The sequence below is a fragment of the Salmo salar genome, chromosome 17, assembly GCF_965601325.2.
Source record: "Salmo salar chromosome 17, fSalSal1, whole genome shotgun sequence".
NCBI classification, from domain to species: Eukaryota; Metazoa; Chordata; class Actinopteri; order Salmoniformes; family Salmonidae; genus Salmo; species Salmo salar.
In genome coordinates, this window is record NC_138307.1 from 56,094,610 (window position 1) to 56,122,440 (window position 27,831).

At 44.2% G+C, this 27,831-nt stretch overlaps 3 protein-coding genes across 6 annotated transcripts in view; 2 read left to right on the forward strand and 1 right to left on the reverse strand.

Moving 5' to 3' along the window:
• The window catches only part of LOC106576191 (uncharacterized), a 29,489-nt gene extending 26,193 nt beyond the window's left edge, over positions 1 to 3,296 (reverse strand). The window contains exon 1 of the mRNA XM_045699833.2: positions 2,863 to 3,296. Within this exon, the coding sequence (XP_045555789.2) occupies positions 2,863 to 3,103 (241 nt within the window). The 5' untranslated portion in view covers positions 3,104 to 3,296. The remainder of the gene's footprint in view (positions 1 to 2,862) is intronic.
• Positions 3,297 to 4,358: 1,062 nt separating this feature from the next.
• LOC106576190 (splicing factor 45) lies at positions 4,359 to 14,390 on the forward strand. 4 transcript variants are annotated; one of them, XR_006760138.2, is made up of 14 exons: positions 5,588 to 5,742; positions 6,410 to 6,785; positions 6,933 to 7,049; positions 7,148 to 7,314; positions 7,547 to 7,665; positions 7,841 to 7,894; positions 8,039 to 8,177; positions 8,358 to 8,509; positions 10,079 to 10,156; positions 10,617 to 10,693; positions 10,797 to 10,895; positions 11,255 to 11,327; positions 13,940 to 14,121; positions 14,160 to 14,390. XR_006760138.2 is itself a non-coding variant. In XM_014153174.3 (13 exons), the coding sequence occupies exons 2-13, from the start codon at positions 6,657 to 6,659 to the stop codon at positions 14,041 to 14,043; spliced, it is 1,308 nt and encodes a 435-aa protein (XP_014008649.1). In that variant the 5' UTR covers positions 4,359 to 4,382; positions 6,410 to 6,656; the 3' UTR covers positions 14,044 to 14,390. The 4 variants fall into 4 exon arrangements, 3 of the variants coding, with proteins under 3 accessions (XP_014008649.1, XP_014008648.1, XP_014008650.1); XM_014153174.3 differs by lacking the exon at positions 5,588 to 5,742 and adding an exon at positions 4,359 to 4,382 and having other exon boundaries at positions 13,940 to 14,390; XM_014153173.3 differs by having other exon boundaries at positions 13,940 to 14,390.
• Positions 14,391 to 15,998: 1,608 nt separating this feature from the next.
• On the forward strand, positions 15,999 to 25,586 carry LOC106576192 (6-phosphofructo-2-kinase/fructose-2,6-bisphosphatase 3). The gene is made up of 12 exons (XM_014153182.3): positions 15,999 to 16,350; positions 18,556 to 18,684; positions 19,035 to 19,131; positions 19,262 to 19,403; positions 19,527 to 19,583; positions 19,752 to 19,876; positions 20,079 to 20,286; positions 20,415 to 20,561; positions 20,657 to 20,761; positions 20,935 to 21,127; positions 21,334 to 21,572; positions 23,720 to 25,586. The coding sequence occupies exons 1-12, from the start codon at positions 16,278 to 16,280 to the stop codon at positions 23,771 to 23,773; spliced, it is 1,569 nt and encodes a 522-aa protein (XP_014008657.1). The 5' UTR covers positions 15,999 to 16,277; the 3' UTR covers positions 23,774 to 25,586.
• Positions 25,587 to 27,831: the final 2,245 nt, after the last annotated feature.

Below are 27,831 nucleotides of genomic sequence, written 5' to 3' on the forward strand. Positions count from 1 at the left end.
CAAAATGTATTTAAAAATATATATATTTCTATCAATTTCTATAACTTATATAAAATGATTTTTTATGGCCAAAATGACATTCTTTGATTATAGACAATAACTTTTTCATGTTTCTATGAGTGTTTGAGTTTAGGTCCATAACTGGCCTCTGTCGGCTTAGACTGCTTTCAAGGTAAGGTAACATGGTTTCTTTCAGCATTTCTCAAACAGGGCCTGGTGATTAGGCCCTCTTCCTCTGGGGACCATTTGGGTAAAGAATAATTGCCGATTGCTTTTAAAAAATTAAAAACACACCTTTTTCTTTACTAACACATAGGCTATGATTGATTTAAGATAGCTTGATTGTCCATGTTATTACTATTTCATTCTCTATTTTAGGACACCTGGTAGTATCTGAAACAAATGTGTAAAAATTGTTGTATGAAACTGCACTAAATAACATACAAACACACTGAGTGTACAAAACATTATTGAGTTGCACCCCCCTTTTGCCCTCAGAACAGCCTGAATTCGTTGGGGCATAAAATCTACAAGGTTTTGAAAGCGTTCCACAGGGAAGCTGGCCCATGTTGAATGCTTCCCACAGTTAAATGCTTCCCACAGGTCCTGTGTGGCTCAGTTGGTAGAGCGTGGTGTTTGCAATGCCAGGGTTGTGGGTTCGATTCCCATGGGAGACCAGTACGGAAAATTAAATAAAAATGTAAGAAATGTTTGCATTCACTACTGTAAGTCGCTGTGGATAAGTGTGTCTGCTAAATTACAGAAATGTAAATGTTGAGTCAAGTTGGCTGGATGCCCTTTGGGTGAAGGACTGTTTTTGATACACACGATAAACTGTTGAGTGTGAAAAACCCAGCAGCCTTGTAGTTATTGACACACTAAAACCGGTGCACCTACTACCATACCCTGTTCAAAGGCACTTAAAAATGTTGTCTTGCCCATTCATCCTCTGAATGGCACACATACACAATCCATGTCTCAATTGACTCAAGGCTTAAAAATCCTTATTTAACCCATCTCCTCCCCTTCATCTACACTGATGGAAGTGGATTTAACAAGTGACATCAATAAAGGATCATAGCTTTCACCTGGATTCACCTGGTCAGTCTATATCACGGTTCCACGTAGAACCCTTTCGTTAGAGGGTTCTACATGGAACCAAAAGGTGTTCTACCTGGAACCAAAAAGGGTTCTTCTATGGGGACAGCCGAATAACCCTTTTTTCAAAGAGTGTATGAGAAAATTATAGTTCTACCTGGAACCAAAAGGGTTCTACCTGGAAACAAAAAGGGTTATTTTAGGTTCTAGATAACACCTTTTAAGAGTGTTGTTCAATCTATGCGGATGGCAGCCCCCAACAGGTGAGTAGCATCCTCAACAACACACACAGACACACCAAATAACCATTCATGAATAAATAACTGAAAGAAAAAAACATATGCTTATTATTCTGTGTGAAATAAATGAATAAATAGTAAGTAAGGGATAAAACACCGATGTTCTGTACATTACCTTGGAATTATACAACGAGTGGGTCTAATCCTGTATGCCAATTGGTTAAAACATTCTAGCCGGTGTCTATTCCACAAGTTACCACCTACTAAATCTATGACATTGAAATGCGTATTTACTCTGTTCCATCTGACTGCGCAATCCACTGTCTCATCAGCTCAGCCAGGTAATGTATACTGAACAAAAATATAAACTCAACATGTAAAGTGTCCCATGTTTCATAAGCTGAAATAAAAGATCCCAGAAATATTTCATACGCACAAAAAGCTTATTTCTCTCAAATTTTGTGAAACAAATTTGTTTACATCCCTGTTAGTGATCATTTCTCCTTTGCCAAGATAATCCATCCACTTTACAGGTGTGGCATATCAAAAAGCTGATAATACAGCATGATCATTTCACAGGTGCACCTTGTGCTTGGGACAATAAAAGGCCACTCTAAAATGTGCAGTTTTGTCATACAACACAATGTCGACAATTTTTTGAGGGAGCGTGCAATTGGCATGCTGACTGCTGGAATGTCCACCAGAGCTGTTGCCAGATAATTGAATATTAGTTTCTCTACCATTAGCCACCTCCAACCTCGTTTTAGAGAATTTGGCAGTATGTCCAAACAGCCTCACAACTGCTGGACACGTGTAATCATGCTAGCCCTTCTACATCCAGCTTCTTCATCTGTGGGATGATATGAGGCCGCTATTTTTGTTCAGTATTTACACTAGATCTACACTGTAAAAAGCATCTAGACATTATCTCCCATTTCTTTTAGACTAGCATTTGGTTAAATGTTATTTCTAACGGTAAATGTGTGCTTATAGTATTGTTTTATTTGGTAACTGTGGTATAAGTGGGATAAACAGCGTAAACACAAAATACTACAAGTTGCTGTGATTTTGACTGCAGAGCCGGGGCGTGACTTTGTAGCCGTAGCTAGTTGGCTAGCTAGCAGTAAGCAAGGGATACGAACGTTGCCACTGGGCATGGCAACCGAACATAAAGAATGAACGACTGGGTCGCTGATTTAGCTAGATAAATAGTTTGCTGCTAGCAAACTTGCTTATATTACAACCGAATTAAAAAATATCAGTTTCTGAAAACAGCTGGTCAAACTACAAACATGGGAGGATAAATATCGAACTAGCAACCAAAATATAAGAAAGTATGAATTCGCTTATATTAAAAAAAAATCAACGGAAGAAAATATTCCACAGGTAAATGTTTTATTTGGCAACTGTGCTATAAGCGGGATAAACAACGCCGTTCTGTAAAATACCTTGGAAAAATGAGCTATGCAAAGGGACGACGTTTATCCCTTACTATACATGATTGTGACAGACAAAATGTACTGACCTCGCCTTACAATATTGAGTCGACACACTTTGATGATAAAAAGGAGGGAAAGGAGACGCAGCCGCATGACACTGGAGCCTGCTATTCCAATGTTTAAATAAAGGAGTCTCTGTAAAGTCTCTTTGAGGAACTGAGCCACAGGAAAATAATATGCATCTCCTAACTTTTGAAGTGGTATGTGATAACGTCGCAAACCTTTCATCCAAATGTGTAGCTGCCACTTTGGCACTTTCACTTTCATTCTCAATCATTCAGGTCTACTGCTGCAACCTGGACTCAGGGGTAGAAGTAACATAGTAAATGTACATCTTCATTATTAAAAGCAGTATGATAGTTGTGCATGATGGGATTTGAACACACAACCTTTGGATTGCTAGACGTGTTGGTTGGATTCCAATTGTAAGACTGTCATAGATTTTTATAACTAACCAACGATAGACCACAGCCTGCCGTTTCCGATGTGAACAAATTAATCATAGTGGGCAGAGCCAAGCACGAGCTAGCGAGGTCCTATTTGCGTATATCCGTTAGGGAACGCCTACTCTGTGAAGTGCGCCTGTGCAATAACTCAAATTCGCCCTTGTGTAACAGTGTAAGTTCCGTCCCTCTCTTCGCCCCAACCCGGGCTCGAACCAGGTATAATTTGTGGAACGTTCCAAAAGGAATCTGTCCCAAAAACTTCGTAAAATACAAGGTTGCCAACAAACAACGCATACAAAGTAGCATGATCAATTCACCTAGCTAACTAGCTGCCGAATAGGCATCAACTCACCACGCAGCTTATTCTTAATGTTTGTCCATGGGCTACCAGAGACATTTTTCCCTTGCACACATCAACAACTGACACCCCACGAAGCATCGTTACCCATCGCGCCACAAAAGCCGCGGCCCTTGCAACGCAAGGGGAAACCCTACTTCAAGTCTCAGAGCGAGTGACGTCACTGATTGAAACGCTATTAGCGCGCACCACCGCTAACTAACTAGCCATTTCACATCGGTTACACTTGCACTCCTAAACAACGGCATTATTAGACTTTGGCAAAGGGTCAAATCTACTAAACTTAATCTACTCTGTTAGTAACAGATTATAGTTTTGGGAACAGAACACTATATTGAAATCAAATATTTAATCGGTGATAAAATGTGCATAATGTCGTAATCCATCTCGCTCCATCTTCTCCTACTGTCGGCCACTGGCCTTCTTGGCATCACCATATTTGGTAGTGAGCGGAAACGCTAACCGGATGCTTCACAATTATACATCCGGATAAATATCTGGTTCATTGTTCTATGTGACTATTTGATATCGTTTGAGGTCCGCACACGGTCAACGCTTGTATAAAAGTTGTCATCTAGTTCCATCTAGTGGTCGTTTGATTTTAGTTTGTTTTGGATTTTGGATTTTTGTTTTCCAGTTGTGGTCATCCGAACGCTAGGTGGAGGCAAGATAGTGTTTGATGAGACCACAGGGCCTCACTTACACTCTAGGTATCCGACTAACTAATGGCGTGGAGAAAGAGGTAAGTGAAGTGAAATTAGTTTGGTTAATTGGAATGGTAGGTTATTAATATTGTGTGGTAGCCAGGCTCACCAAGAGAAGATTCTCAAAATGGAAACATTTAATGGGAAGAAGATTAAAAGCCATGTCCCTGGTGCTTAGATTGAGGGGAGTCATCACAGGGGTCCCAATATCTATGTCCACAGATGATATTAAAGAAAATGTGAAGGGAGGCCGAGTGATTGAGGCCAAAAGGTTGATCAGCAGAAAAGAGGGTCAAAGAAGTGAACGCTTATCAGTGATGCTGAGGTTTGAGAAAGTCTTGCCAGGAAAAGTACAGATTCAATGTAAGAGGATCTGTCCCATGGGTCATGTAGCTGCTTAGTGTGAAGGAAAGAAAAATGAGCCAAGTGTGGAGGGAACGTGTTTTTGATTTATTTAACTATTTAACTTTTATTTAACCAGGCAAGTCAGTTAATAACAAATTCCTATTTACAATGACAGCCTAGTAACAGTGGGTTAACTGCCTTGTTCAGGGGCAGAATGACAGATGTTTACCTTGTCAGCTCAGGGATTCGATCTAGCAAACTTTCAGTTACTGGCCCAACACTAACCACTAGACTACCTGCCACCCTCGGTGAATGTGGAAGCAATGTGAAGGTTAAGTGCTGTAATTGTGGGGGAGAACACAGTGCAGCATTTGGTGGATGCCAGGTACAGAGAGAGGCTCAGAGATATAGGATCAGTTATGATATGCAGAGGCCTTAAAACAGATAGGTAGAACTACAGTGCGGACTGATGGAGCTTACGTGGATATACCTGTAGTAAGTGGACCTACTGTCAGGACGGGAGCTTCTGATGGTCCTGGCATGGTTTCGAGGCCTGTTCAGAAATCCTGTGCTCATTAATGTGCAAGGTGTGTTGAACAATAGTGTCCCGTCCTCCCAGGCTGCCGGGCCTGCATGATGTCGGATCAGATAGGGCCAAGTAGTGGAATAGTGGTGAGGTTTTAATGACTGTAGGGATAGTCGGTAGGGCAATTTTTCTTGCCTTTTCCCTATCCTTTACCATTTTGTGTCACAACGTGTAATTAATTCACACTCCAGAACAGTAGGCAGAAACACAGGGCTAGAACAGAGAAATAGATGAATAGTCGTATAGTACTACTACACTCCAGTATAGTAGGTGGCAGTGTATGCACCTTGCAGTTGGTTGCGATCCGCCAATATCATTTTAAAGAAGAAGTTGACCATTTTTGATGACGTTTATTGTATCAATTTGAAAGTCCGTGTAGCAAGCTGTGTGTGTTAATGTGTGCTAATGAAAAGGCACGTATTCGCGCATTACAACGATTTATTTGTCTACTAGTTATATTTTATAAGGTGAGTATTTGAGTCTTATTTGGAAAGGGGTTTGTATCTGTGGGAAATATTGTTAGTGTGCCTCCGCGACAAAAGACCGATACAGTTGTTGTCTAACGTTAGTTGGCTAAAAGTAACGCGTTAGCTAGCTGGTTACGTCCTCACAAATGCAATGTAATGAGTTTATTTTTATAAACCTACTGGACTGTCTTTCGTAATGGTCTGCTCAGTGTGATGTGTGGTCGCGGAGTTGCAATCCAAACGACAGTTCTAGCTTGCTAGCTATGTCAGGGGTGGGTATAATTTGTGGAACGTTCCAAAAGGAATCTGTCCCAAAAACTTCGTAAAATACAAGGTTGCCAACAAACAACGCATACAAAGTAGCATGATCAATTCACCTAGCTAACTAGCTGCCGAATAGGCATCAACTCACCACGCAGCTTATTCTTAATGTTTGTCCATGGGCTACCAGAGACATTTTTCAGAAATAAACGTAGTGAGTGAAAGCTTAATAAAATAACCCTCTCTCTACCCGGTATCTTATTCGGCCGCTATGGAACTTTGTATGCGTTGTTTGTTGGCAATGTTATTTACGAAGTTTTTGGAACAGGTTCCCGTTTGAACGTTCCACAAATTATACCAGTTATGTCAGTTACCTATTTTGTCTTGACGCTGCTTTTATTTACAGGTCTATTTACCCTGCCACTGCCAGGAGTATCTTTAAGGGACACACTCTTTTCACGCCACTTCCATACAAAGTTATTTTCGTAGCAGGTTAGGAGAGCCTATTCGCTAACCCTAACCCTTTTCCTAACCTTAAGCTCAGTGTCCGAACTTGCTACGTTAATTCTCCTAACATACTAAGTAAATTCTTCTAACTTATTGCGTAAGTTCTCCTAACCTGCTCCGAAAAAGTTACTTAAACTCTGAGAACAATGTCGCTTTACGACGACATGGGCGTCGGGAGTGCGACCAGTGACACCAAGACCGAGGGCTGGTCCAAGAATTTTAAGCTACTGCAATCACAGCTGAAAGTAAAGAAGGCAGCTCTGACTCAGGCTAAGGTGGGTTCCAATGGCACTGCAGGTTGATGAAAGCTGGATTCAGGCATGACTCAAAGCTATGTTTACCAAAGCATCCCTAGCCATATCTATGAACCTTTTCCCCTCATCCAGAGATATGGATGATATGTGTGTGTGTGTTCCCCTCAGAGTCAGCGGATGAAGCAGGGTACTGTCTTGGCACCAGTCATTGACTTAAAGAGAGGAGGTTCCGCTGATGACAGACAGATAATAGACACACCCCCACACATTGCAGCAGGACTCAAGGTGAGGGCTGTGTGTGTTTCTGTGCCACAAGTATTTGTCAGGGTGTCCTATGTGAAATGTGCGTTAATTATCTGTGACTTATGTGATGTGTGTGTCAGGACACAGCACCCAGCGGGTTCTCCTCGGGGGACGCTCTAATACCCCTGGCTGATGAGTATGACCCCATGTTCCCCAACGACTACGAGAAGGTGGTGAAGAGACACCGTGAGGAGAGGCAGAGGCAGAGAGAGCAGGAACGACTGAAGGAGATAGAGGACAGAGAGAAGTACGACCACCTCTTACCGAACAGCACCAAAGCTACACTTCTAGAACATTCAACAGGATTCTGTTATTGTTGACATAAGTTACAATGTTATATCCTTCAGGAAACTGTAAGGAAACTGAGGATGACGTATTGTTTATAGAAGTTTACACACTGTAGGAATATGGACCTGACGATGACCACATTTCAGTCTATGTTCTGTCCTTCATTCTGACCTTGTGTGCTTCCTGTCCAGGAAGAGGAAGGACCGACACGAGGGCAGCAGCGCTCCGAGTGGATTCTCCCGCTTCCCCACGGCAGAGGGAGAGTCTGATGAGGAGGAGGAGGACTATGAGAAGGAGAAGAGGAAAAGGAGTGAGTTAGACTACCTCTAGTTTCACTGAGCCTTCAAAGCAGATGAGCCATTATTTAGGCAGATGGACTTGTTCTTAATGTTAGGATGATGTTGTGATTACTTCAGGATAATGTGTCTGACTGTATGTGGTGGTTAGACTATATCCCTTGATTCTTACCCATGTCTCTCTTTTAGGTATGGGTGGAGCAGCCATCGCCCCACCCTCCTCACTCGTGGATAGTAGAGACAGTGAGTTATGGCTCACAGAGGGATTTGTGTCTGTCTGTTTGGGATGTGGGGGAGTTTGTCCAGTAGATAGAGGTGTTATTCAACATTAGGATGACATTCATCAGGATGAGGTGAGTGTGTTAACTGACTGTCTCGCTCCTCCAGGCTCGTCATACTCCTATGAGGATGACATGCGACCCTCCCGTGGTTCTAAAGCAGCCATCCCTCCCCCCATGTACGAGGACTCCGACCGCCCCCGCTCGCCACCTGGCGGTCCCACCAACTCATTCCTGGCCAACATGGGGTGAGTCTGATACCCCCCCACTGGGATAGAATGTCCTGTTAGTTGTACGTAGTCTCATGTGCCCAACTCAAAACACAACACACCTGAACACTGGCCCTCTAATGGCATCAACCTGTATAGTACAGCAGCTTAGTGTTCTGTCCAGTGGTGTTGTCTGATGTTGTGTCCCTGTCTCCCCAGAGGGACCGTGGCCCATAAGATCATGCAGAAGTATGGCTTCCGGGAGGGTCAGGGCCTGGGCAAACACGAGCAGGGTCTCAGCACGGCCCTGTCTGTAGAGAAGACCAGCAAGAGGGGTGGCAAGATCATCATAGGAGACGCCACTGAGAAGAGTAACGCTCTGCTTCATATCTCACTTTCTGCCGTCTCACTGCCCTGTCTCGCTCTCCTGTCTTTCTCTCAGCTCTCTCACTCATTCCTGTTTCTCTCAGCTCTCCTGTCTTTCTCTCAGCTCTCTCACTCATTCCTGTTTCTCTCAGCTCTCCTGTCTTTCTCTCAGCTCTCTCACTCATTCCTGTTTCTCTCAGCTCTCCTGTCTTTCTCTCAGCTCTCTCACTCATTCCTGTTTCTCTCAGCTCTCCTGTCTTTCTCTCAGCTCTCTCACTCATTCCTGTTTCTCTCAGCTCTCCTGTCTTTCTCTCAGCTCTCTCACTCATTCCTGTTTCTCTCAGCTCTCCTGTCTTTCTCTCAGCTCTCTCACTCATTCCTGTTTCTCTCAGCTCTCCTGTCTTTCTCTCAGCTCTCTCACTCATTCCTGTTTCTCTCAGCTCTCCTGTCTTTCTCTCACTCATTCCTGTCTCTCTCAGCTCTCCTGTCTTTCTCTCAGCTCTCACTCATTCCTGTCTCTCTCAGCTCTCCTGTCTTTCTCTCAGCTCTCTCACTCATTCCTGTCTCTCTCAGCTCTCCTGTCTTTCTCTCAGCTCTCACTCATTCCTGTCTCTCTCAGCTCTCCTGTCTTTCTCTCAGCTCTCTCACTCATTCCTGTCTCTCTCAGCTCTCCTGTCTTTCTCTCAGCTCTCTCACTCATTCCTGTTTCTCTCAGCTCTCCTGTCTTTCTCTCAGCTCTCTCACTCATTCCTGTCTCTCTCAGCTCTCCTGTCTTTCTCTCAGCTCTCTCACTCATTCCTGTCTCTCTCAGCTCTCCTGTCTTTCTCTCAGCTCTCTCACTCATTCCTGTCTCTCTCAGCTCTCCTGTCTTTCTCTCAGCTCTCTCACTCATTCCTGTCTCTCTCAGCTCTCCTGTCTTTCTCTCAGCTCTCACTCATTCCTGTCTCTCTCAGCTCTCCTGTCTTTCTCTCAGCTCTCTCACTCATTCCTGTCTCTCTCAGCTCTCCTGTCTTTCTCTCAGATCTCTCACTCATTCCTGTCTCTCTCAGCTCTCCTGTCTTTCTCTCAGCTCTCACTCATTCCTGTCTCTCTCAGCTCTCCTGTCTTTCTCTCAGCTCTCTCACTCATTCCTGTCTCTCTCAGCTCTCCTGTCTTTCTCTCAGATTTCACCTATCTCTTTCTTATTATATATGCACACGGTCTACTCCCTCCCGCTCTCCTTTTTACACCCCCCCTTTTCTCTTAACACCAATACTCATGATCTCTCTCTACTAGATAAGATGGATACAAGCTTGTTTTCATTGTCTCCTCTAGTTACATTAGCCTGTCCAGATGTTTTTATTTTTTATCATGTACTACATAGGCCCAGAATAAATGGTCTTGGTTTCTAGTTCCAAGACTGTCTATTGTAACATTATTTGTAGCTGTGTTTGGTCATCCTCAGTCAAGATTCAGTTTTTAATTGGTATTTTTCATTCATTGATGATTTTAATCTTCAACATTTGTGATCTTAGTTGTGTGTGTATTAGTGTTCTTTTGTTTTTAGTTTTGTGTGTTTGTGTCCCTCTCTAAAGCACCAGGATCCAGTAGCCAGACGGCAGCAGCTACTGGCTCAGCAGCTGAGCCTTTAGGCTGGGGCTCGGCTTCAATAGGTTTGGCACTGTCACATCACTTCCTCCCTACCTTGACGCATCACGTCTGGTTTCGCCCCATGTGTCTTGTTGTCCCATGTCTGTGCTCTCTCCATCTATTCGCATCTCAAACCTTCTCATTTTGACAGGCAAATTCTCCATTTTTTTTGTTATACAGTTTGCTCATCTCAATGTGGGTCAAGTTTCATTATGGAACTAGTAACCACATTTATTTTGGGCCTACATTATGATGGTTGATAACCTCAAATTATGAAAAATATGTGTTAATTGAGTTTTTAGGTTAGTGCCTGTAACCCTCATCTGATTGATTAACTAGCTTTGTTAAAACATCAGTTGTGGTCCACATTATGGTCCACATCCTGATCCAATCTACAGTCAGACTCTCCTCCCGTTTACATTTACCAATATATTCAGTGGTTTTACCTATTGTTGACATGTTCTGCTCTCTTTCTCCCATCAGCGGACCCCTCCAAGAAGTCAGAGGCCAACCCCCTCACAGAGATCCTCAAATGCCCCACCAAAGTCGTGCTGCTACGGGTGTGTGTTATGTGTGTCTTTGTCTGTGCGTGAGTATTTATTGTAAATTCTTGTTTGTTTATGTGCATAGGTCCAATAAAGTAAGTGTGTGTGTGTGTTTTAGAACATGGTGGGCAGAGGAGAGGTAGATGAAGATTTGGAAGGGGAGACCAAAGAAGAGTGTGAGAAATATGGCAAGGTCATCAAGTGTGTCATCTTTGAGGTGAGAGGAATAAGTCTGTCTGTGTGTGTATGGTTAAGTGCTTAGTCATATTGTGTTGACTAATTAATCAGTAAGGCCCGAAGAGGTGTGGTATATGGCCAATATACCACGAATATGGGATGTTCTTATGCACGATGCAACGCTTAGAGCTTAGACACAGCCCTTAGCCGTGGTATATTGGCCATATACCACAAAGCCCTGAGGTGCCTTATTGCTGTTATAAACTGGTTACCAACGTAATTAGAACAGTAAAAATCTGTTTTCTCATACCTGTGGTATACCACGGCTGTCAGCCAATCAGCATTCAGGGCTCAAACCACTCTGTTTAGTATGTGTATTAAACTATATGTTCTCCTCAGATTGCCCAGGTGACAGATGATGAAGCAGTGAGGATATTTCTGGAGTTTGAGAGAGTCGAGTCAGCCATCAAAGGTCAGTACAACCTAATGTGTTCTATGTGTTTATATGGTTACTTTGTGTGTGTCCTTGAGGTTTCTGTAAGACGTGTGTGCTTGTTTGTCTGTATAACTGTTACGTGTGTCTGTGTCTGTTACGTGTGTGTGTGTGTCTCTAACTGTTATGTCTGTAATAAGGCTAATGCAGGGGCCAGTTTTAAATGGGTTGTCCCAGATCAGAAAGCAGGTGAAACTGTCCCCCCCAGGTGTTACATCACAGCTGTCCCAGCAACCCCCTGTCCCTCCACGCACGCCGTTACATCACATCCTCTAAGGGAACAGAAACACAGCCTGCATAATATATACACACTAGACTGGGCCGGACACACTCACCCAGTTCATTTCTATAGAGAATAGTGAATGCTACTAATACTGGACACACATTTACATTTAAGTCATTTAGCAGACGCTCTTATCCAGAGCGACTTACAAATTGGTGCATTCACCTTATAATATCCTGTGGAACAACCACTTTACAATAGTGCATCTAAATCTTTTAAGGGGGGGGGGGTTGGAAGGATTACTTTATCCTATCCTAGGTATTCCTTAAAGAGGTGGGGTTTCAGGTGTCTCCGGAAGGTGGTGATTGACTCCGCTGTCCTGGCGTCGTGAGGGAGCTTGTTCCACCATTGGGGTGCCAGAGCAGCGAACAGTTTGGACTGGGCTGAGCGGGAACCGTGCTTCCTCAGAGGTAGGGAGGCGAGCAGGCCAGAGGTGGATGAACGGAGTGCCCTTGTTTGAGTGTAGGGCCTGATCAGAGCCTGAAGGTACGGAGGTGCCGTTCCCCTCACAGCTCCGTAGGCAAGCACCATGGTCTTGTAGCGGATGCGAGCTTCGACTGGAAGCCAGTGGAGAGAGCGGAGGAGCGGGGTGACGTGAGAGAACTTGGGAAGGTTGAACACCAGACGGGCTGCGGCGTTCTGGATGAGTTGTAGGGGTTTAATGGCACAGGCAGGGAGCCCCGCCAACAACGAGTTGCAGTAATCCAGACGGGAGATGACAAGTGCCTGGATTAGGACCTGCGCCGCTTCCTGTGTGAGGCAGGGTCGTACTCTGCGAATGTTGTAGAGCATGAACCTACAGGATCGGGTCACCGCCTTGATGTTAGTGGAGAACGACAGGGTGTTGTCCAGGGTCACGCCGAGGCTCTTAGCACTCTGGGAGGAGGACACAAGGGAGTTGTCAACCGTGATGGCGAGATCATGGAACGGGCAGTCCTTCCCCGGGAGGAAGAGCAGCTCCGTCTTGCCGAGGTTCAGCTTGAGGTGGTGATCCGTCATCCACACTGATATGTCTGCCAGACATGCAGAGATGCGATTCGCCACCTGGTTGTCAGAAGGGGGAAAGGAGAAGATTAATTGTGTGTCATCTGCATAGCAATGATATGAGAGACCATGTGAGGATATGACAGAGCCAAGTGACTTGGTGTATAGCGAGAATAGGAGTGGGCCTAGAACAGGGGGACACCAGTGGTGAGAGCACGTGGTGCGGAGACAGATTCTCGCCACGCCACCTGGTAGGAGCGACCTGTCAGGTAGGACGCAATCCAAGCGTGGGCCGCGCCGGAGATGCCCAGCTCGGAGAGGGTGGAGAGGAGGATCTGATGGTTCACGGTATCAAAGGCAGCAGATAGGTCTAGAAGGATGAGAGCAGAGGAGAGAGAGTTAGCTTTAGCAGTGCGGAGAGCCTCTGTGACACAGAGAAGAGGAGTCTCAGTTGAATGCCCAGTCTTGAAACCTGACTGATTAGGGTCAAGAAGGTCATTCTGAGAGGCAGGGTCACACACACATTGTTACAATTTTTTCCAGGTGTTTTGACTTTAGACCGTAAGGAATTCAAAGGGGGAGACAGGCAAGTGGTAGAGAAACCGTGGGAAAGGTGGGCGCTGGGCTTGAACCCCGGCATCCGGTGAGGAGACACATGTGACTTATGCCAGGGAATCTTACCAATACACCACAGCTCTGCACATGTATCCATCTTTGTCCACACAAGTGCCAGTTTTTACTGGGAATGTCCTGGCATTGGTGTTAGGATGAATAGATACTTGTCATCACTGCTCAAACACACACACACACACACACACACACACACCCATGAGGTCATGTGCCTAACGTTGATAAGGAACTCTCACACAGTGTCCATCTCACTACTGTAGACTGGATGTGTTTTTGAACTGCCTCCAGGACTGTTTGTTTATCTGTGACGTTCTTGGGAAGGAGAAGGGAACTTGGGTGATGTCACGGCTGGGTTTTCCATTGTTTGAATACCAAGAAATACCCAAGCCTCTGATAGCCACAACGTTTTGGTTTTTAGAGCTTTGATAAGAATGAATTACGGATGATGATGATGATGATGAAAACGCTGTAGACTATCAAACAGGAGCACCATCCCATAGACCGTGTTAGGATGACAGTGTTTGTTCACGGTCCAAACGAACAAAACGACCCAATTCCTCACTAGCCTTCACTCAATGATACATCAGCAGTGATATTGCAAACCTGTCTGGCCTAAGGCTGACAAAGTCAAGTCCGTAATGTTGATAAATAATGTTTGCACAGTAATAATGTTTGTTTCCTGTCTTCTCTCTAGCTGTGGTGGATCTGAACGGGAGGTTTTTTGGTGGTCGGGTGGTAAAAGCCTGTTTCTATAACCAGGATAAGTTCAGAGTGTTGGACCTGGGAGAGCAGATGTGAGACACATACGCAGTCCATCCCACCTGAACCGTTAAGACCCGCCTCATTCATACCCACAGGAGCAGAAGAAATGCTCTGACACACACACACACACACACACACACACACACACACACACACACACACACACACACACACACACACATTGGTAATCACCAGTAGCTCTTTCTGTTTCTAAGTAGCTAAACCATTTTACTCTCAACAGCAGCAAAATGTGTCTGTATTTACCTGTAGTTTGTTTTGCCAGCAGAAAAATCCTGTATGTGAGCTAATGAACTACTGTCTTGGTCTCTGTGTCCTGATATGAACAAGCAAAACCTGAAAATAAATGTTCCTTTTGTTTAAAATCTTTGGTTTTAATCTCTCACTCTTCTAGGGCAGAGCGTAGTCTAGGAAGCCCAGTTTCTTTCTAATCTGTCTGACGTAAAAGGCTCTCAGAGGACCAGACCGTCAGCTTTCCATCTTTACATAGCCTGGCATGGTGAGGGGGTACTGGGGCAGTTATGAAAGAAACACAGCCCCCCCCCCCTCCCCCAGTAGCCTCATTCAGATCTTATGTAAAACAGACAGGGTTCATAGGGGAGTTAGGACTGTCATAATGACTAATCTCTGTGGAGGATTAAAGCAGAACAAATTTAGTCCGATCGAGTAGTACACAGAAATGAGCTAATTCATAGAAGGGGAATTAAATTGACATGGACACTCTACTCAGATTTTATGACTAACCTCAAGAAATAAAGGTTAGATACATAGAAACCAGTGGAGGCTGCTCATGGTAATGGCTGGAACCGAATGGAATAGCATCAAACACATGGAAACCATGTATTTGATATCATTCTGCTCCAGCCATTACCACGAACCTGTTCTCCCCAATTAAGGTGCCACCAACCTCCTGTGATAGAAATACAAATATGTTTGGGTAAAGCAAAATTGAGATTGTGGTGGTGGGGGGGGTCTCTCCCCTGGCACCCAGACTGGGTCACAGTCTTGTCAGGGGGAGGTATTCCCTAGATTCCCTAGTGTGGGTGATTGGGGTCTGGGTCAGGCTCTGACCTGGCCTGATTCAGGAGAGAAACAGATGGGTGAAGAAGTAGATTAGGCTATGAAGAGTTGTGTGTGTGTGTGTGTGTGTGTGGAGAGGTTGATGGGCCCACATACAAATAGATGCACTCTTTTTGTATCTCCCCCACTCTGAAATATGCACCTTGCACTTGGAGCCAGAAGAATTTAGAAATAATCAGATCCAAATGGCACAATACCATTATTCTCTCTCTATTCACTGGACAAATCCTTTCACTGGTATCTTAAGTATGTTAATGATATAAACTCAAATGGTCCTTTGTGACTGCAGGCTATAGCCATGCTCAGGGCAAGTCTACGTGCCACTAAGGCAGGCACATAGCCTATCTCTGTTACCCAGAAGTAAAATTGTTGCGAAAGTTTGTCACTTCCTGTTTAATGCAAACTGTCCAAGAGAGATTAAAGAGCCTATTGAGTGTGCAGCCCATTATTTTGAAACCCAGCACTTCTCTACTTTGTATTTTCCTGCACCATATCCTGTGTTGCCCGAATGAAAAACATTTCACTAGAAAATTTAGGGTGATATAGTTGTTGCCAAATTGTTTTAATGATTTGCATAAAATAAATATTAATCTGCACCAGAAAGTGTCCGAATAGGACATTGGCATGACACTACATAATATTTGGAGACAAAGTGCAAATGCAGTAAAAAAAATATATATATATTCTGAAGTGAGTCATATTTGTACCTCTGTCTGTTGGTTTACTGAGGTGCAATTCTGCACGTGCACCGCCGGGATACTCCCATTTGCCATAATAGTGGATTTACGGTCATCAGCCACAAGGTAGCGCAGCGTCACCCTCCCTGAGAGCGCGCGCCCCGGTGGAGTCATCGATGTCACGTTGTTTCCTGCTCGGACCGTTTAAATAAAAGAACTGGGACACAGCCGGGTAGATTAATGCACCCGCACAGGCTGAACGGTATTAGAATAGAACACAGGAGCTCTTAACGACTGCTTAGCTCGCCAATATATTCTATTTCATACTTGTCTGGTAGAGAAAACGACAGCTGATCCAAAACATTTTGAATTGTATTCTACTGTTTTTATTTGATCTGTGCTGATCTGAAAGCGCGTAACGGTGGTATTTTGGGGGGACTGATATTAGTGGGAAACCTAGGTTTCTTTCGTGTTTTATTTCACTACCCTCTAGGAATGCTTACTCAGAACAGGATACAAAAGATCTGGATTCCTTCAAAGGATGACAAACCGGCAGTCCCCCGGCGATGTAAGTAGTAGCCTAACCCGCGGCTGGCATCAGCGTCCATCTGATTCATTCAGGTTTCATTTAGAAAAAGTCCATAGGATAAAGGTATTACTTAGCATTATCTTTGATAATTATGCTATTGATTTATTCACAATAATCAGACAAATAATAATCTAATTGAGCCTATAATAATATATACAATGTAACAGCTGGTTGAAATATTAGGCTACATTAGCAGTCCAGGTTAGGGAAACCCCAGACAGGTCACCAGAAATCAGAGAACGTTGTTACAAAATGTAGTCTATTGAACTTTAAGTTCGAGGGTGCACAAAATGTCTTGAAGAAAAAAAAATGTGATTGCATGTTTTGATGCATTACTCGCATAGCTTTATTTTCAATGGGCTGTTATGGGCCTAGGTAGCCTACTTTTTGAAACCATTCAACAGAATAATTTCAAAGCAGCTTAGTTTTCAAATGAACCAACCGACTAAAAAAGTACACTGTTTGTAATTACTATAATTATGCTAAAAGTTCCTAGATAGCATATGCCCTATTAGCCTAGCCTATCCAAACTGGCCATTGGCACGCAGCCAGGTCAGGATTCACAAGTAGCTATAGAGGGTAATGGTTGATAGTGCTCACCATAGCAACCACTCAATAGCCCTCATCCGGTCCATAATTTCCACTAGTTACCACAGCCACAAAGTAAAAAAAAAAAAGTTTTTTGTAATAATAATACGTTTTGGTCTTAATTTAAGGTTAAGGTTAAGCATACGGTTAGCAGTGTGGTTAGCGTAAGGGTTATGTTCAAAATCACATTTTAAGAAGAGAAATTGTAGAAATAGGCGACCTGTATGACTTCATTGCTGTGGTCCTGGGGGCTCCCCGCTCTGCTCGTGACAGCCAGTAACCGTTGTGTGGGTGGGAGAGACGGGGGGGATTTCACATGCAGACGCATCAGGCTCCGATTGGACGAACTACCGTGCGTGTCCGCATGGTGCGAGCTGGATAATGGCTGAGAAATTGCAGAAATAGGCGGGGTTTAGGACTTTGTGGCTGTGGTAACTGGTGACGAGAGTTTGTAAAGAGCCGACTGATCAATATCAACTGCCTGAATAGCCACTGCTTAATTCACTGACGTCAGTGTGTTTGTCCTGCTGTGTGTCATACAGAGGTAAATGAGTTTATGCCGCGTTCATAACAACGGTGAACTTGCAACTCGGAAATCTCTGACTTCAGGAAAAAAAAGGAGCTCAGACTTGGAAAATTGTTTTGAACGGTCATCCAACTCGGAATACAAATCGGAAACTCGGGCATCTTTCTAGAATTCCAACTTTCCGACCTGAAAATCACTGACATTATGATTTGACCTAGTTTTCCCTCCAAGTTCATAGTTGTCTTGAAAGCACCAATAGCTGGTGATGTCCGTATCACATGGAGATTCAGGCAATGAAAACTAATACCCAGAAAGTCCTAGCCTGTAAACAAACATACACACTGTAATAGGCATTGTATTAAACCACAATAACAAAATATTTAGCTAATGTCTGAATGCCATCTAAAATCTAAGTGTATTCGCCATGTACACAGGATACAAAATGGTGCAATCAAATGCTTACTTGCAAGCTACCTGTCAACAGTGCAGTGAAAAATCTAAGAAACAAATAACACAGGCACCTCTTCCCCAGTCTAACGGTCTCACTTCCCTGCATTGTCTCCATAAACCCTTTCATGCCTTAAAGACTGACTTGCCATGACAATCACTGTGCTGCCAGGACCAGTAACACAGACAGAGCCTCAGTCTCCCCAAGTCTATAAGAGGATGTACAGCTCTCTGACACGGAGGGAGGGAGGGAGATAGATGAAGTGGGATGCTGTGAATAGGTGAGGGAAGGAGATAGAGGGAGGGGTGGATAGAGAGATGGAGAATGATAGAGGGAGGGAGTGATGGCCTAAAAGCTTTATAGCTGTTTTTGCGAGGAGGCACTGTGTCCTGGAAAGTGAATTAGAGCTGGTAGGAGTGTGTGAATGAGAGGCATTCGTCACTGAATGAAGATGCAGTAGTGTTTTCACTGTAGACAGGTATTGGCAAATGGTTTGTGTGGATAATATGCAGCGTCATTATTGTGTGTAAATTAAGAGTACACCATTAATCAGGTTGATTGTGTGTATGGCTATTGAACAATATTTTAATATTTCTGTCTCTCTCTGTCTCTCTGTCTCTAGTGACAGGGGCCCCCCACCTGGCCAACCCCCCCACAGTGATTGTGATGGTGGGTCTGCCAGCCAGGGGGAAGACCTATATGTCCAGGAAACTCACCCGATACCTCAATTGGATCGGCATGCCCACCAAAGGTACACAGCACACACACTCAGCACACACACTCAGCACATGACGAGACACATCAACAGGTGTAGCTAACAGATTAGTAACGTTTATTATTAGTCATAGTAATGTGCCGCTCACTGCCATAAAATGACCTCCATTTTAGAAATGTTTATTTGTTGTATTTACTCACTAAGAGGAAAGTTGGGGTAACAATGGTGGAGGTTGGATTATTGTTCTTGAATCGGAATTTCCTGCCATTTCATCTAGTTCCTTTTCCTCTGTTTTAGTTTGCAGATTTACCACAAACTGGGCTTGGGCTTACTTTCGCCCTCCAGAACATTCTATTTACCATTGTTAGTCTGTTCTTTGCCTCCAGTCTTCAACGTGGGAGAGTATCGCAGAGAAGCAGTCAAGAACTACAGCTCGTATGACTTCTTCAAGGCTGACAATGAGAATGCCGTGAAAATCAGACAGTGAGTCCACCCCTACTCCCCATCCTACTCTGTATTTTACCATGACAAATTCTGAGCATCATGTGATGTCATTGATTATCAGAGTGCACTTGAAACAAGGCTAACAGAGATTATTTATTTTCTTGCGTAGACAATGTGCCTTAGCAGCTCTGATGGACGTTAAGTCTTACCTGACAGAGGAGGGAGGCCAGGTTGCAGTCTTCGATGCCACCAACACTACTCGTGACAGACGAGACATGATCCTGGACTTCGGCAGTGAGTACGGCTTCAAGGTCAGTGGTGTTTCTATGGTTACGAGAGGCTTGATGCGATCTCAAACAGATACATGATCGAATGACTCATCATGTCTTTCAATGTAAAGATGATAAAATGACTCTAAATGTGTGCGTGTGCAGATCTTCTTCATCGAGTCGGTGTGTGATGATCCCAGCGTCATCGCCACAAATATCATGGTGAGTCAGAAATCTGAACAGAACATCTGAAGAAACATGTCATTGGTTGGCTCATGTTCCTGCAAGGTTCCTCTAATGTTGCAGCCTGATGTTAGCTACTGAACTATAATGTAATTCTTAGTGAGTGTTTTACGCTGTCACCTGACCTTTTACTTCCTCCCATGACAGGAAGTGAAGGTGTCCTGCCCAGACTACCAGGACTGCAACAAGACAGACGCCATGGAAGATTTCCATAAGAGGATAGAGTGTTACAGGGTTCACTACGAACCCCTGGACCCAGACCAGTACGACAGGTAGCCCCTAAACCTCATATAGCTTATTCACTGTTCATACCTGTTGACCCTAGCTACTGTTTACTGTGTGATCTGAGAGTGGCTTAAACCTGATTTAGAATCTGTTTGGCCTTTTAGATAATAATAAATAACATTATATGGAACTCTGAGATGTTTCGTGAATTCAGGCCCTAGACTAAACCTGTCCTGACCCTCTCCGTAGGAGCCTGTCCTTCATCAAGGTGATAGATGTAGGCAGAAGGTTCCTGGTGAACCGGATCCAGGACCACGTCCAGAGTAAGATCGTCTACTACCTGATGAACATCCACGTCCAGCCCAGAGCCATCTACCTGTGTCGCCATGGAGAGAGCATGCACAACCTGCAGGGGCGCCTGGGGGGAGACTCAGGGCTGTCGCCAAGGGGGAGAAAGGTACGAGAGTAGAAACACACTCATATACACGTGTACACACACACACACACACACACACACACACACACACACACACACACACACACACACACTGGTCTCTTACTCTCTCCCCCTTTCTCTCTGTGTAGTTTTCTGGGGCGTTGTCGATGTTCGTTAACGAGCAGAATTTGACGGATCTGAAGGTGTGGACCAATCAGATGTGTTGCAGCATCCAGACTGCTGAGAGCCTGGGAGTGCCCTACGAACAGTGGAAGGCCCTCAATGAGATAGACGCTGTGAGTCACACACACTAGAATAGACTACTCACTGGACTGTGTGTGTGGTGCTTCATTTAAACAGCTCTAATGTGAGGTGTGTGCTGTGTGCACAGGGTGTGTGTGAGGATATGACGTACGATGAGGTGAAGGAGAAGTACCCTGAGGAGTTTGCCCTGAGAGACCAGGACAAGTACTACTACCGCTACCCCACAGGAGAGGTTAGCATAGTACAATATACTGCTAGAATCAACCTGCTACTGCCAACTACTGTACAGTTACACATGGACATAGTTCTAGTGTTTAAAATGCTTTGAATCGATGTCTGTGAAAATGTAAAGTTAACCCTTCTCTCTTCTTTCTCTCTGTCCCCTCCCTCCCTCTCTCCCTCCAGTCCTATCAGGACCTGGTCCAGCGGGTGGAGCCAGTGATCATGGAGCTGGAGAGACAGGGGAACGTTCTGGTTATCTGTCACCAGGCTGTGATGCGCTGTCTGCTGGCTTACTTCCTGGATAAGAGTGCAGAAGAGATGCCCTACCTGAAGTGTCCCCTCCACACGGTGCTGAAGCTCACCCCCGTTGCCTACGGTGAGAACCTTTCACATTACCGAGCCAAGACAATATGACCAGAAAATATCAGAGACAGGACAGTACGGATCAGATTGGCTCTATAGTGTGAATCGGGCATTAGGGTCAATTCTATGTTCTCTAGCTTGTCCGGGGCAGGATAAATAAGGTGAGGTCTAAATATCTGTTCTGACTGTGGTGTGTGTGTGTTTTTACTCTGTGTGCAGGCTGCAAGGTAGAGTCCATCTCGCTCAACGTGGAAGCGGTGAACACCCACAGAGAGAGACCAGAGGAGATGAAGAAGTATCCTGGGACTCTGATCAGGAGGAACAGTGTGACCCCCCTGACCAGCCCCGAGCCCAACATCAAGAAACCCCGCATCGACGGCCTGGACGAACCCCTCCAGGAGCTGCCCCCCTCGCCCATGTCCCTCTGTACTCCTTCCCACCTCACCTTGGCCGGACAGGTGAGTGTCTCTCTCTCTCTCTCTTACACATACACACATCTTTGACTCCTCAAACCTACTGAAGGACATCTCTTATCCCTTTCTCTTCTGCTCTAAGCAATTTTCTATTCTATGCTGTTGTCTCTTCACTTTCTTTTCTTTCTTTTCATCCTTTCTTCCTTCTCCTCTTCACCGTGCAGCACTGGCTGGGCAAAGTCTGCCTGTAAGTACCTGTCTCTCTATCTTCTTCTTTCTTTCTTTCTTTCTTTCTTTCTTTCTTTCTTTCTTTCTTTCTTTCTTTCTTTCTTTCTTTCTTTCTTTCTTTCTTTCTTTCTTTCTTTCTTTCTTTCTTTCTTTCTTTCTTTCTTTCTTTCTTTCTTTCTTTCTTTCTTTCCAATCCTCTCCCCCATAGCATGAAATAAATAATCCTCGGTCAGTATTCCATTGAAAGTACTGTGTAAGATGCCAGTAGTTTTCCCAGGCTAGTTTCTCACGGACACGCTACAAACGTGGTTTTGAAAACCATCCCGTTACTCCCTGAGGAATACATGTGCCAAGTGCCTCCCTCCCTCCTCCCCCCTTCCCGCTCACGATGACCTTTGTAAGTCGCTCTGGATAAGAGCGTCTGCTAAATGACTTAAATGTAAATGACCTCACACCCTGTGTACCATTTCAGCCTCGCATTCCTTCCAGCTGATGTCAGAGTATTGTACTAGCATTGTTATCTGCATGTTACGACGCCAACCCCTACACACTGTTCTGTCGCTTACGTCTTTAGAACGTTTATATTTTCAATGTATTTTCTGTTCTGTTTAAAGACCTCCGCCCATCTGCACCATCCTTCACTGTCTGAAACTGGTCTCTCTTTTAGTGTTTCAAAGGTAAAGTGAAAAAGCAGCTAGATTTAGCTCCCAGCTTATTCTGTAGTAGTAGTAGTGTTGTGTCTCAGACTCTGCAGGTACATGTTGACAAGTGATAATTATTCCAGGGTGTGGAAATATCCAGTCAACTTAAGTCACAATCAGAAGGGGCACTTATACACTGAGTGTACAAAACATTAAGAACACCTTCCTAATGTTGAGGTGCACCCCCTTTTGCCTTCAGAACAGCCTCAATTCGTCGGCGCATGGACTTTACAAGGTGTCAAAAGCGTTCCACAGGGATGCTGGCCCATGTTGACTCCAATGCTTCCCACAGTTGTGTCAAGTTGACTGGATGTCCTTTGGGTGGAGGACCATTCTTGATATCCACAGGAAACTGTTGAGCATGAAAAACCCAGCAGCGTTGCAGTTCTTGACACAAACCGGTGCGCCTGGCACATACTACCATAAACCATTCAAAGGCACTTTCTTTTGTCTTGCCAATTCACCCTCTAAATGGCTTACGTACACAATCCATGTCTCAATTGTCTCAAGGCTTAAAAACCCTTCTTAATTTTTTTTTAACTAGGCAAGTCAATTAAGAACAAATTAATATTTACAATGACAGTATAGGACCAGTGGGTTACTGCCTTGTTCAAGTGCAGAACGACAGATTTTTACCTTGTCAGCTCAGGGATTCGATCCACCAAGCTTTCGATTACTGGTCCAACGCGCTAACCACTAGGCTACCTGCCGCCCCTAACCGGTCTCCTCCCCTAACCGGTCTCCTCCCCTTCATCTACACTGACTGTAGTGGATTTAACAAGTGACATCAATACGTGATGAAAGCTTTCACCTGGATTTACCTGGTCAGTCTATGTCATGGAAAGAGCAGGTGTTCTTAATGTTTTGTCCACTCAGTGTATAGTAACACCCATAGACAAGTAAAGACACACACTCTTACACACCTATTTTAGCTCTGTAGTTAGTTGTTGTGGTGTACTTAGACGTGGGATAGGGAGATTGGATAATCGTTTTTGAGCCCACACATGGCTTAAATTTACCATGGAATATGAATGAGTAGCTCATCGAGGCTTCAAACGACATGGATGAGCAAAACCACAACCTCTGTCATGTTATGTCATCTCATGTTAAGCCTGGAGTCACTTAGGCTATAGGACAGGATCTTTCCCTCTCTTTATGTTTTATGTGTTTTGTTTCACAGATGACTCTTAAGTTTGTTTGTTTGTTATATTGTAATGGTTTCCCCAAGTCTTCTTAACAATTTTATGCTTTTGATTCCCTCAGAACATGAAGAGAAAGTCCAACAATCGCCATGAGATCCTGCAGCTCTGCCAATGAGATCGCACCGCCTCGTCACCTGATCCAAGACCCCAGGAAGTGATGCCGGCAATGAAAATTCAACAATGTCACCAAAATGGATATTGTTGTGTTTTTCCCCATCTTCCTCTTTGTGGAGATCGCAGGGCACTTCTGTTCTCTGTTCTCACACAGACGTGTTAGTGAGTGTCTGGTCTGTGATATCTGCCAGTGCTTGTAGATCAAACGCTTTTCCTCTGGGAAAGAGATAGAGAGAACACTGTACATTAGAGGTCTCCTCGGGTCCACCCAAACCCAAAATACCTGACACTCGAGCGGGCCCGGGTCCAAAATTCTACGTTTTCCATCGGGTCTGGGCCGGGTCCGGTTTGATTGTAATCGGGTCTTGGGTCTATGTAACTACAGCTGATAGACCCGAGTGGACCCAAATGGACCCGGCCATGACTTTGCGTAGCCTATAGCATATTTATTTACCAGTAAAACATACTGTATGCTACTGTACAATATGTTCAGAGAATGTCTTGAGGAACACTGACTCACCTAAGCCGTGGTTGGTTCTCACAAGGTTTGTACAGAAGATAGGGACAAACTAGCATGTCTCAACCACTCTGCTTTCTCCTCTGGTTTCTCAGAAGTGAATCTGTAGTGATAGCTCACCCTGGATTTGTGGTTTAATTAGGGTAATAGCTCTGATTCTAAGGAGCTATTATATCTGGTTTGAGTGACTACTTGGCAGTCGGCAAGGCATCCTTCAGAGAGCTGGAACCAGGCCAAATATTTAAGTCTCCCTTTCTTGACACCCTCCTGAGATCTGAGTGATGAATGGTTAGCTCACTCTTTTAAAAACAGATGGAAACGTTTAGTTTACGATGTAAACATTTTCCTATAGGGATGCCTCTGAAATAATGACTCCCCAAATTGTGTTAATCACTCTGACTTGTTGACGTTGAGCACTTATTCACTTTTTTGTTATGATTTACGATTTGAGTATCATACTGTTATTTAAAGGATGTTAAATTGAACGATCGGTGTACTCATGTGCTATGAAATGAATGATCATTTTGCACAGAAAAGTTGACATTCCTGTTGAGTTGTGTGTATGACTGTGTCCATAGACACAATTTTCTCTTTCTGTCTTTCCCTCCGAAAGGAGATTTGGACCTAGAGTGCCTAGTGCTTGTCCTGCAAGCCCAATGCTGCTTCTGTACCCATATAGCTGGCCATAGAAATTCAGACATATGGTACCTTCAGAGTACATGCAGTATAACGTGATTCACTTTTCTTTGTAAGTCAGCTGTTAACATGTGTGAGCGCTTATATCTTTGTTATGAAAATACGTTCTGTAAATAGACATGTAAATATATCAGACTTGAAGGAATGCACAGCGTTTCGAATGTTCAAGTCTAGAACTGAGTGGAAAGGTATTTTGTAGATGCTCGTTTGTACTGCTCACTGTTTGGCTGATTCATACTTAATTGTAAGGTGTGTACTGCTCTGCCTTACAAAGGTAAAACACAGTAACTATGCCAACAGTGAAACTGAGAAAAATGGCTTTACATTTTTTTTTGCTAGCCAGCCAAATATGTTCTGCATATCATATTGGCAGTACTACTTTTGTTCATTTGTTTGCTTCTGATACTTGAATTTAGTTTTTTTGTAATACATTTTTTTCTCATTATTTATTTCTATGTAGATTTAGATGATCGTTTGGAGCGGATGGCACCTGGTCTTGCCTGAGTAATGTGTATGATTTGTGTATGACAAGCAAAGCTTCTGAGAGGACAACATGTGTATATTCTGCATTTGCTGGGCCAATAAATCTCTGGGAAAATAAGCCATCTTGTGGATGTCATATCTTCATTATTTATGTGTGTTGGGCACACTATCTGAAAGGCAAACACCCTAACAATGTGTTTCCCTTTGAAGAAGTATGCTAGAACCTTTAAAGCAACTAAATTGTCACCAAAACACTTGCAGTTCTAAAAGGTACTATAGGACAATATGGAAGTGTATTGAGAGTGCTGAGGCCTGTAGAAACACTACTTGATAGGCAAACACCATATCAATGTGTTTCAATTTGGAGAGGGAGACCAGAAACAAACCAAAAAAAACTGGAAGCTGGAGTTTGTTGTACCATGCCACATTTTAACACATCTGTTTAAATAGTGTTTCCGCAGAGCCAGAGCCAGCTCAACACTAGCTGTCAACACCTAAACTGACCTACAGGTAACTGCCAAAATAAAGGAAACACCAACATAAAGTGTCTTAATAAGGCGTTGGGCCACCATGAGCCAGAACAGCTTTAATGCACCTTGGCATAGATTCTACAAGTTTCTGGAAACTTTATTAGAGGGATGCGACACCATTCTTCCATGAGAAATTCCATCATTTGGTCTTTTGTTGATGTTGGTGGAAAACAGTCTCAAGGCGCCGCTCTAGAATCTCCCGCCTTGAGCGTTCAATTGGGTTGAGATCTGTTGACTGGAATCTCTTATTCTAGCCACGGTAGCCAAAATAATGGGCAACTGGGCATTTTTATACATCACCCTAAGCACAATGGGATGTTAATTGCTTAACTAACTCAGGAACCACACCTGTGTCGAAGCACCTGCTTTCAATATACTTTGTATTCCTCATTTACTCAAGTGTTGGAAGTTACCTGCTGTAGCTCTATGTGTCTGGTGCTGAGAATGAATGAAAACATTCTCTGTTAAAAAGACACTCCCAAACAGTCCATGGAGTAAAACATGTTGGAGTAGCTGTTTTACAGGTCAGTGGAACACACACTCAAGAACAGTGATGTGTGTTTCGCATTGTTTCTTAATCCTAGTCCTGGGGACCTAAAAGGGGGTCACATTTTTGTTTTTGCCCTAGCACTACACAGCTGATTCAAATGAACAACTCATCATCAAGCTTTGATGATTCGAATCAGGTGTTTGGTGCTGAGGCAAAAACAGAAATGCGCCACTTTGGGTCCCCAGGGCCAGGATTACGAAACACTGGTGTAATGTAATTGGACACAATACAATTAATTAAATCTGTGTTGAACTGAGGTAGGTCCAGCTCTCGCCGAACTCCTCTTGTTATTTACGGCTATTCCTGTCTCCTGTCTCCTCTCTCCCATACTCTTCGCATTTGGCTGTCAGATTTCATTCAGGCGGACATCAAAGGAGAAAGGCTCTGAAACAGCGCCACGGAATGAAGGTGCTTGTGTGTAATAACAGGGGCATTATTTATCCGTTACTAATCCTCCTAGAATAGCAGGGTCCAAGCCTTCTCTGTCCTCTGTCCCTCTGCCCGTTTCTCTATTGTCTAGACACACAGAGCTGCATGGCAGTACAGAATGTCTGTCTGTGTCCTACATTCAGGGAATCCCTGTGCTGTACTGTGCTGGACAGGATTAGCCTAGCATTCTGTCCTCTGGCCCACAGCACTACAGCAGTCTATAAACCACTGGCTCTCAACCCATACCCAGCTCTACCATGTATCACCCTATTGGAAAGAAGGAGAACGTGATAGCAGTCTCCCTCTTCATATCTGGGACGAGCAACGTTCTCTATCTATTCTACTGCTGCATACCAAATGACATCCTATTCCCTATAGCCTGTTACTTTTTACCAAGGCCCATAGGGCTCAAAATAAGTGTACTATGTAGGGAATAGAGTGCCATTTGGGACGCAACCTATTTCTATGTGGTGGTCCAGTACCCTTTGACCTGGTGAGATACAGTAGTGTCCATAAAACAGCTGCACCATCAGACCCATGCCATGTGCTGTTGATACAGATGGGGTTTGTGCAGGGCGCGTGGGGTAACTGTGGTGTACATGCTGCGGTGATTCAACTACAGCCAAACGTACACTTTTGCTACTTGCCAACCCTGGCAGGCGCTACTGTCTGATTCACAGCCTGGTGTGGGTTGGCCTGTGCTGGGTTGACTGGGGTTTTGGTCTGCAGCGGCCCTACAGCGGCCAGAGTGTATGTGACTACTCTCATGTACACTTCTGTCTCTTAGTCTCGTCCCAGTCACATGACCTCATGCAGACACACAAGCAAATGTCAGGAAAGGGAATTTGCATTGA

Excerpts from the sequence above, each read along its gene's own strand:
- LOC106576190 (XM_014153174.3), top strand. The coding sequence starts at position 6,657 with ATGTCGCTTTACGACGACATGGGCGTCGGGAGTGCGACCAGTGACACC. Across the intron at positions 7,050-7,147 it reads ACATTGCAGCAGGACTCAAG|GACACAGCACCCAGCGGGTT; the intron begins GTGAGGGCTGTG and ends TGTGTGTGTCAG. Across the intron at positions 10,157-10,616 it reads CTGGGGCTCGGCTTCAATAG|CGGACCCCTCCAAGAAGTCA; the intron begins GTTTGGCACTGT and ends TTCTCCCATCAG.
- LOC106576192 (XM_014153182.3), top strand. The coding sequence starts at position 16,278 with ATGCTTACTCAGAACAGGATACAAAAGATCTGGATTCCTTCAAAGGAT. Across the intron at positions 16,351-18,555 it reads ACCGGCAGTCCCCCGGCGAT|TGACAGGGGCCCCCCACCTG; the intron begins GTAAGTAGTAGC and ends CTCTGTCTCTAG. Across the intron at positions 19,584-19,751 it reads TCATCGCCACAAATATCATG|GAAGTGAAGGTGTCCTGCCC; the intron begins GTGAGTCAGAAA and ends CTCCCATGACAG.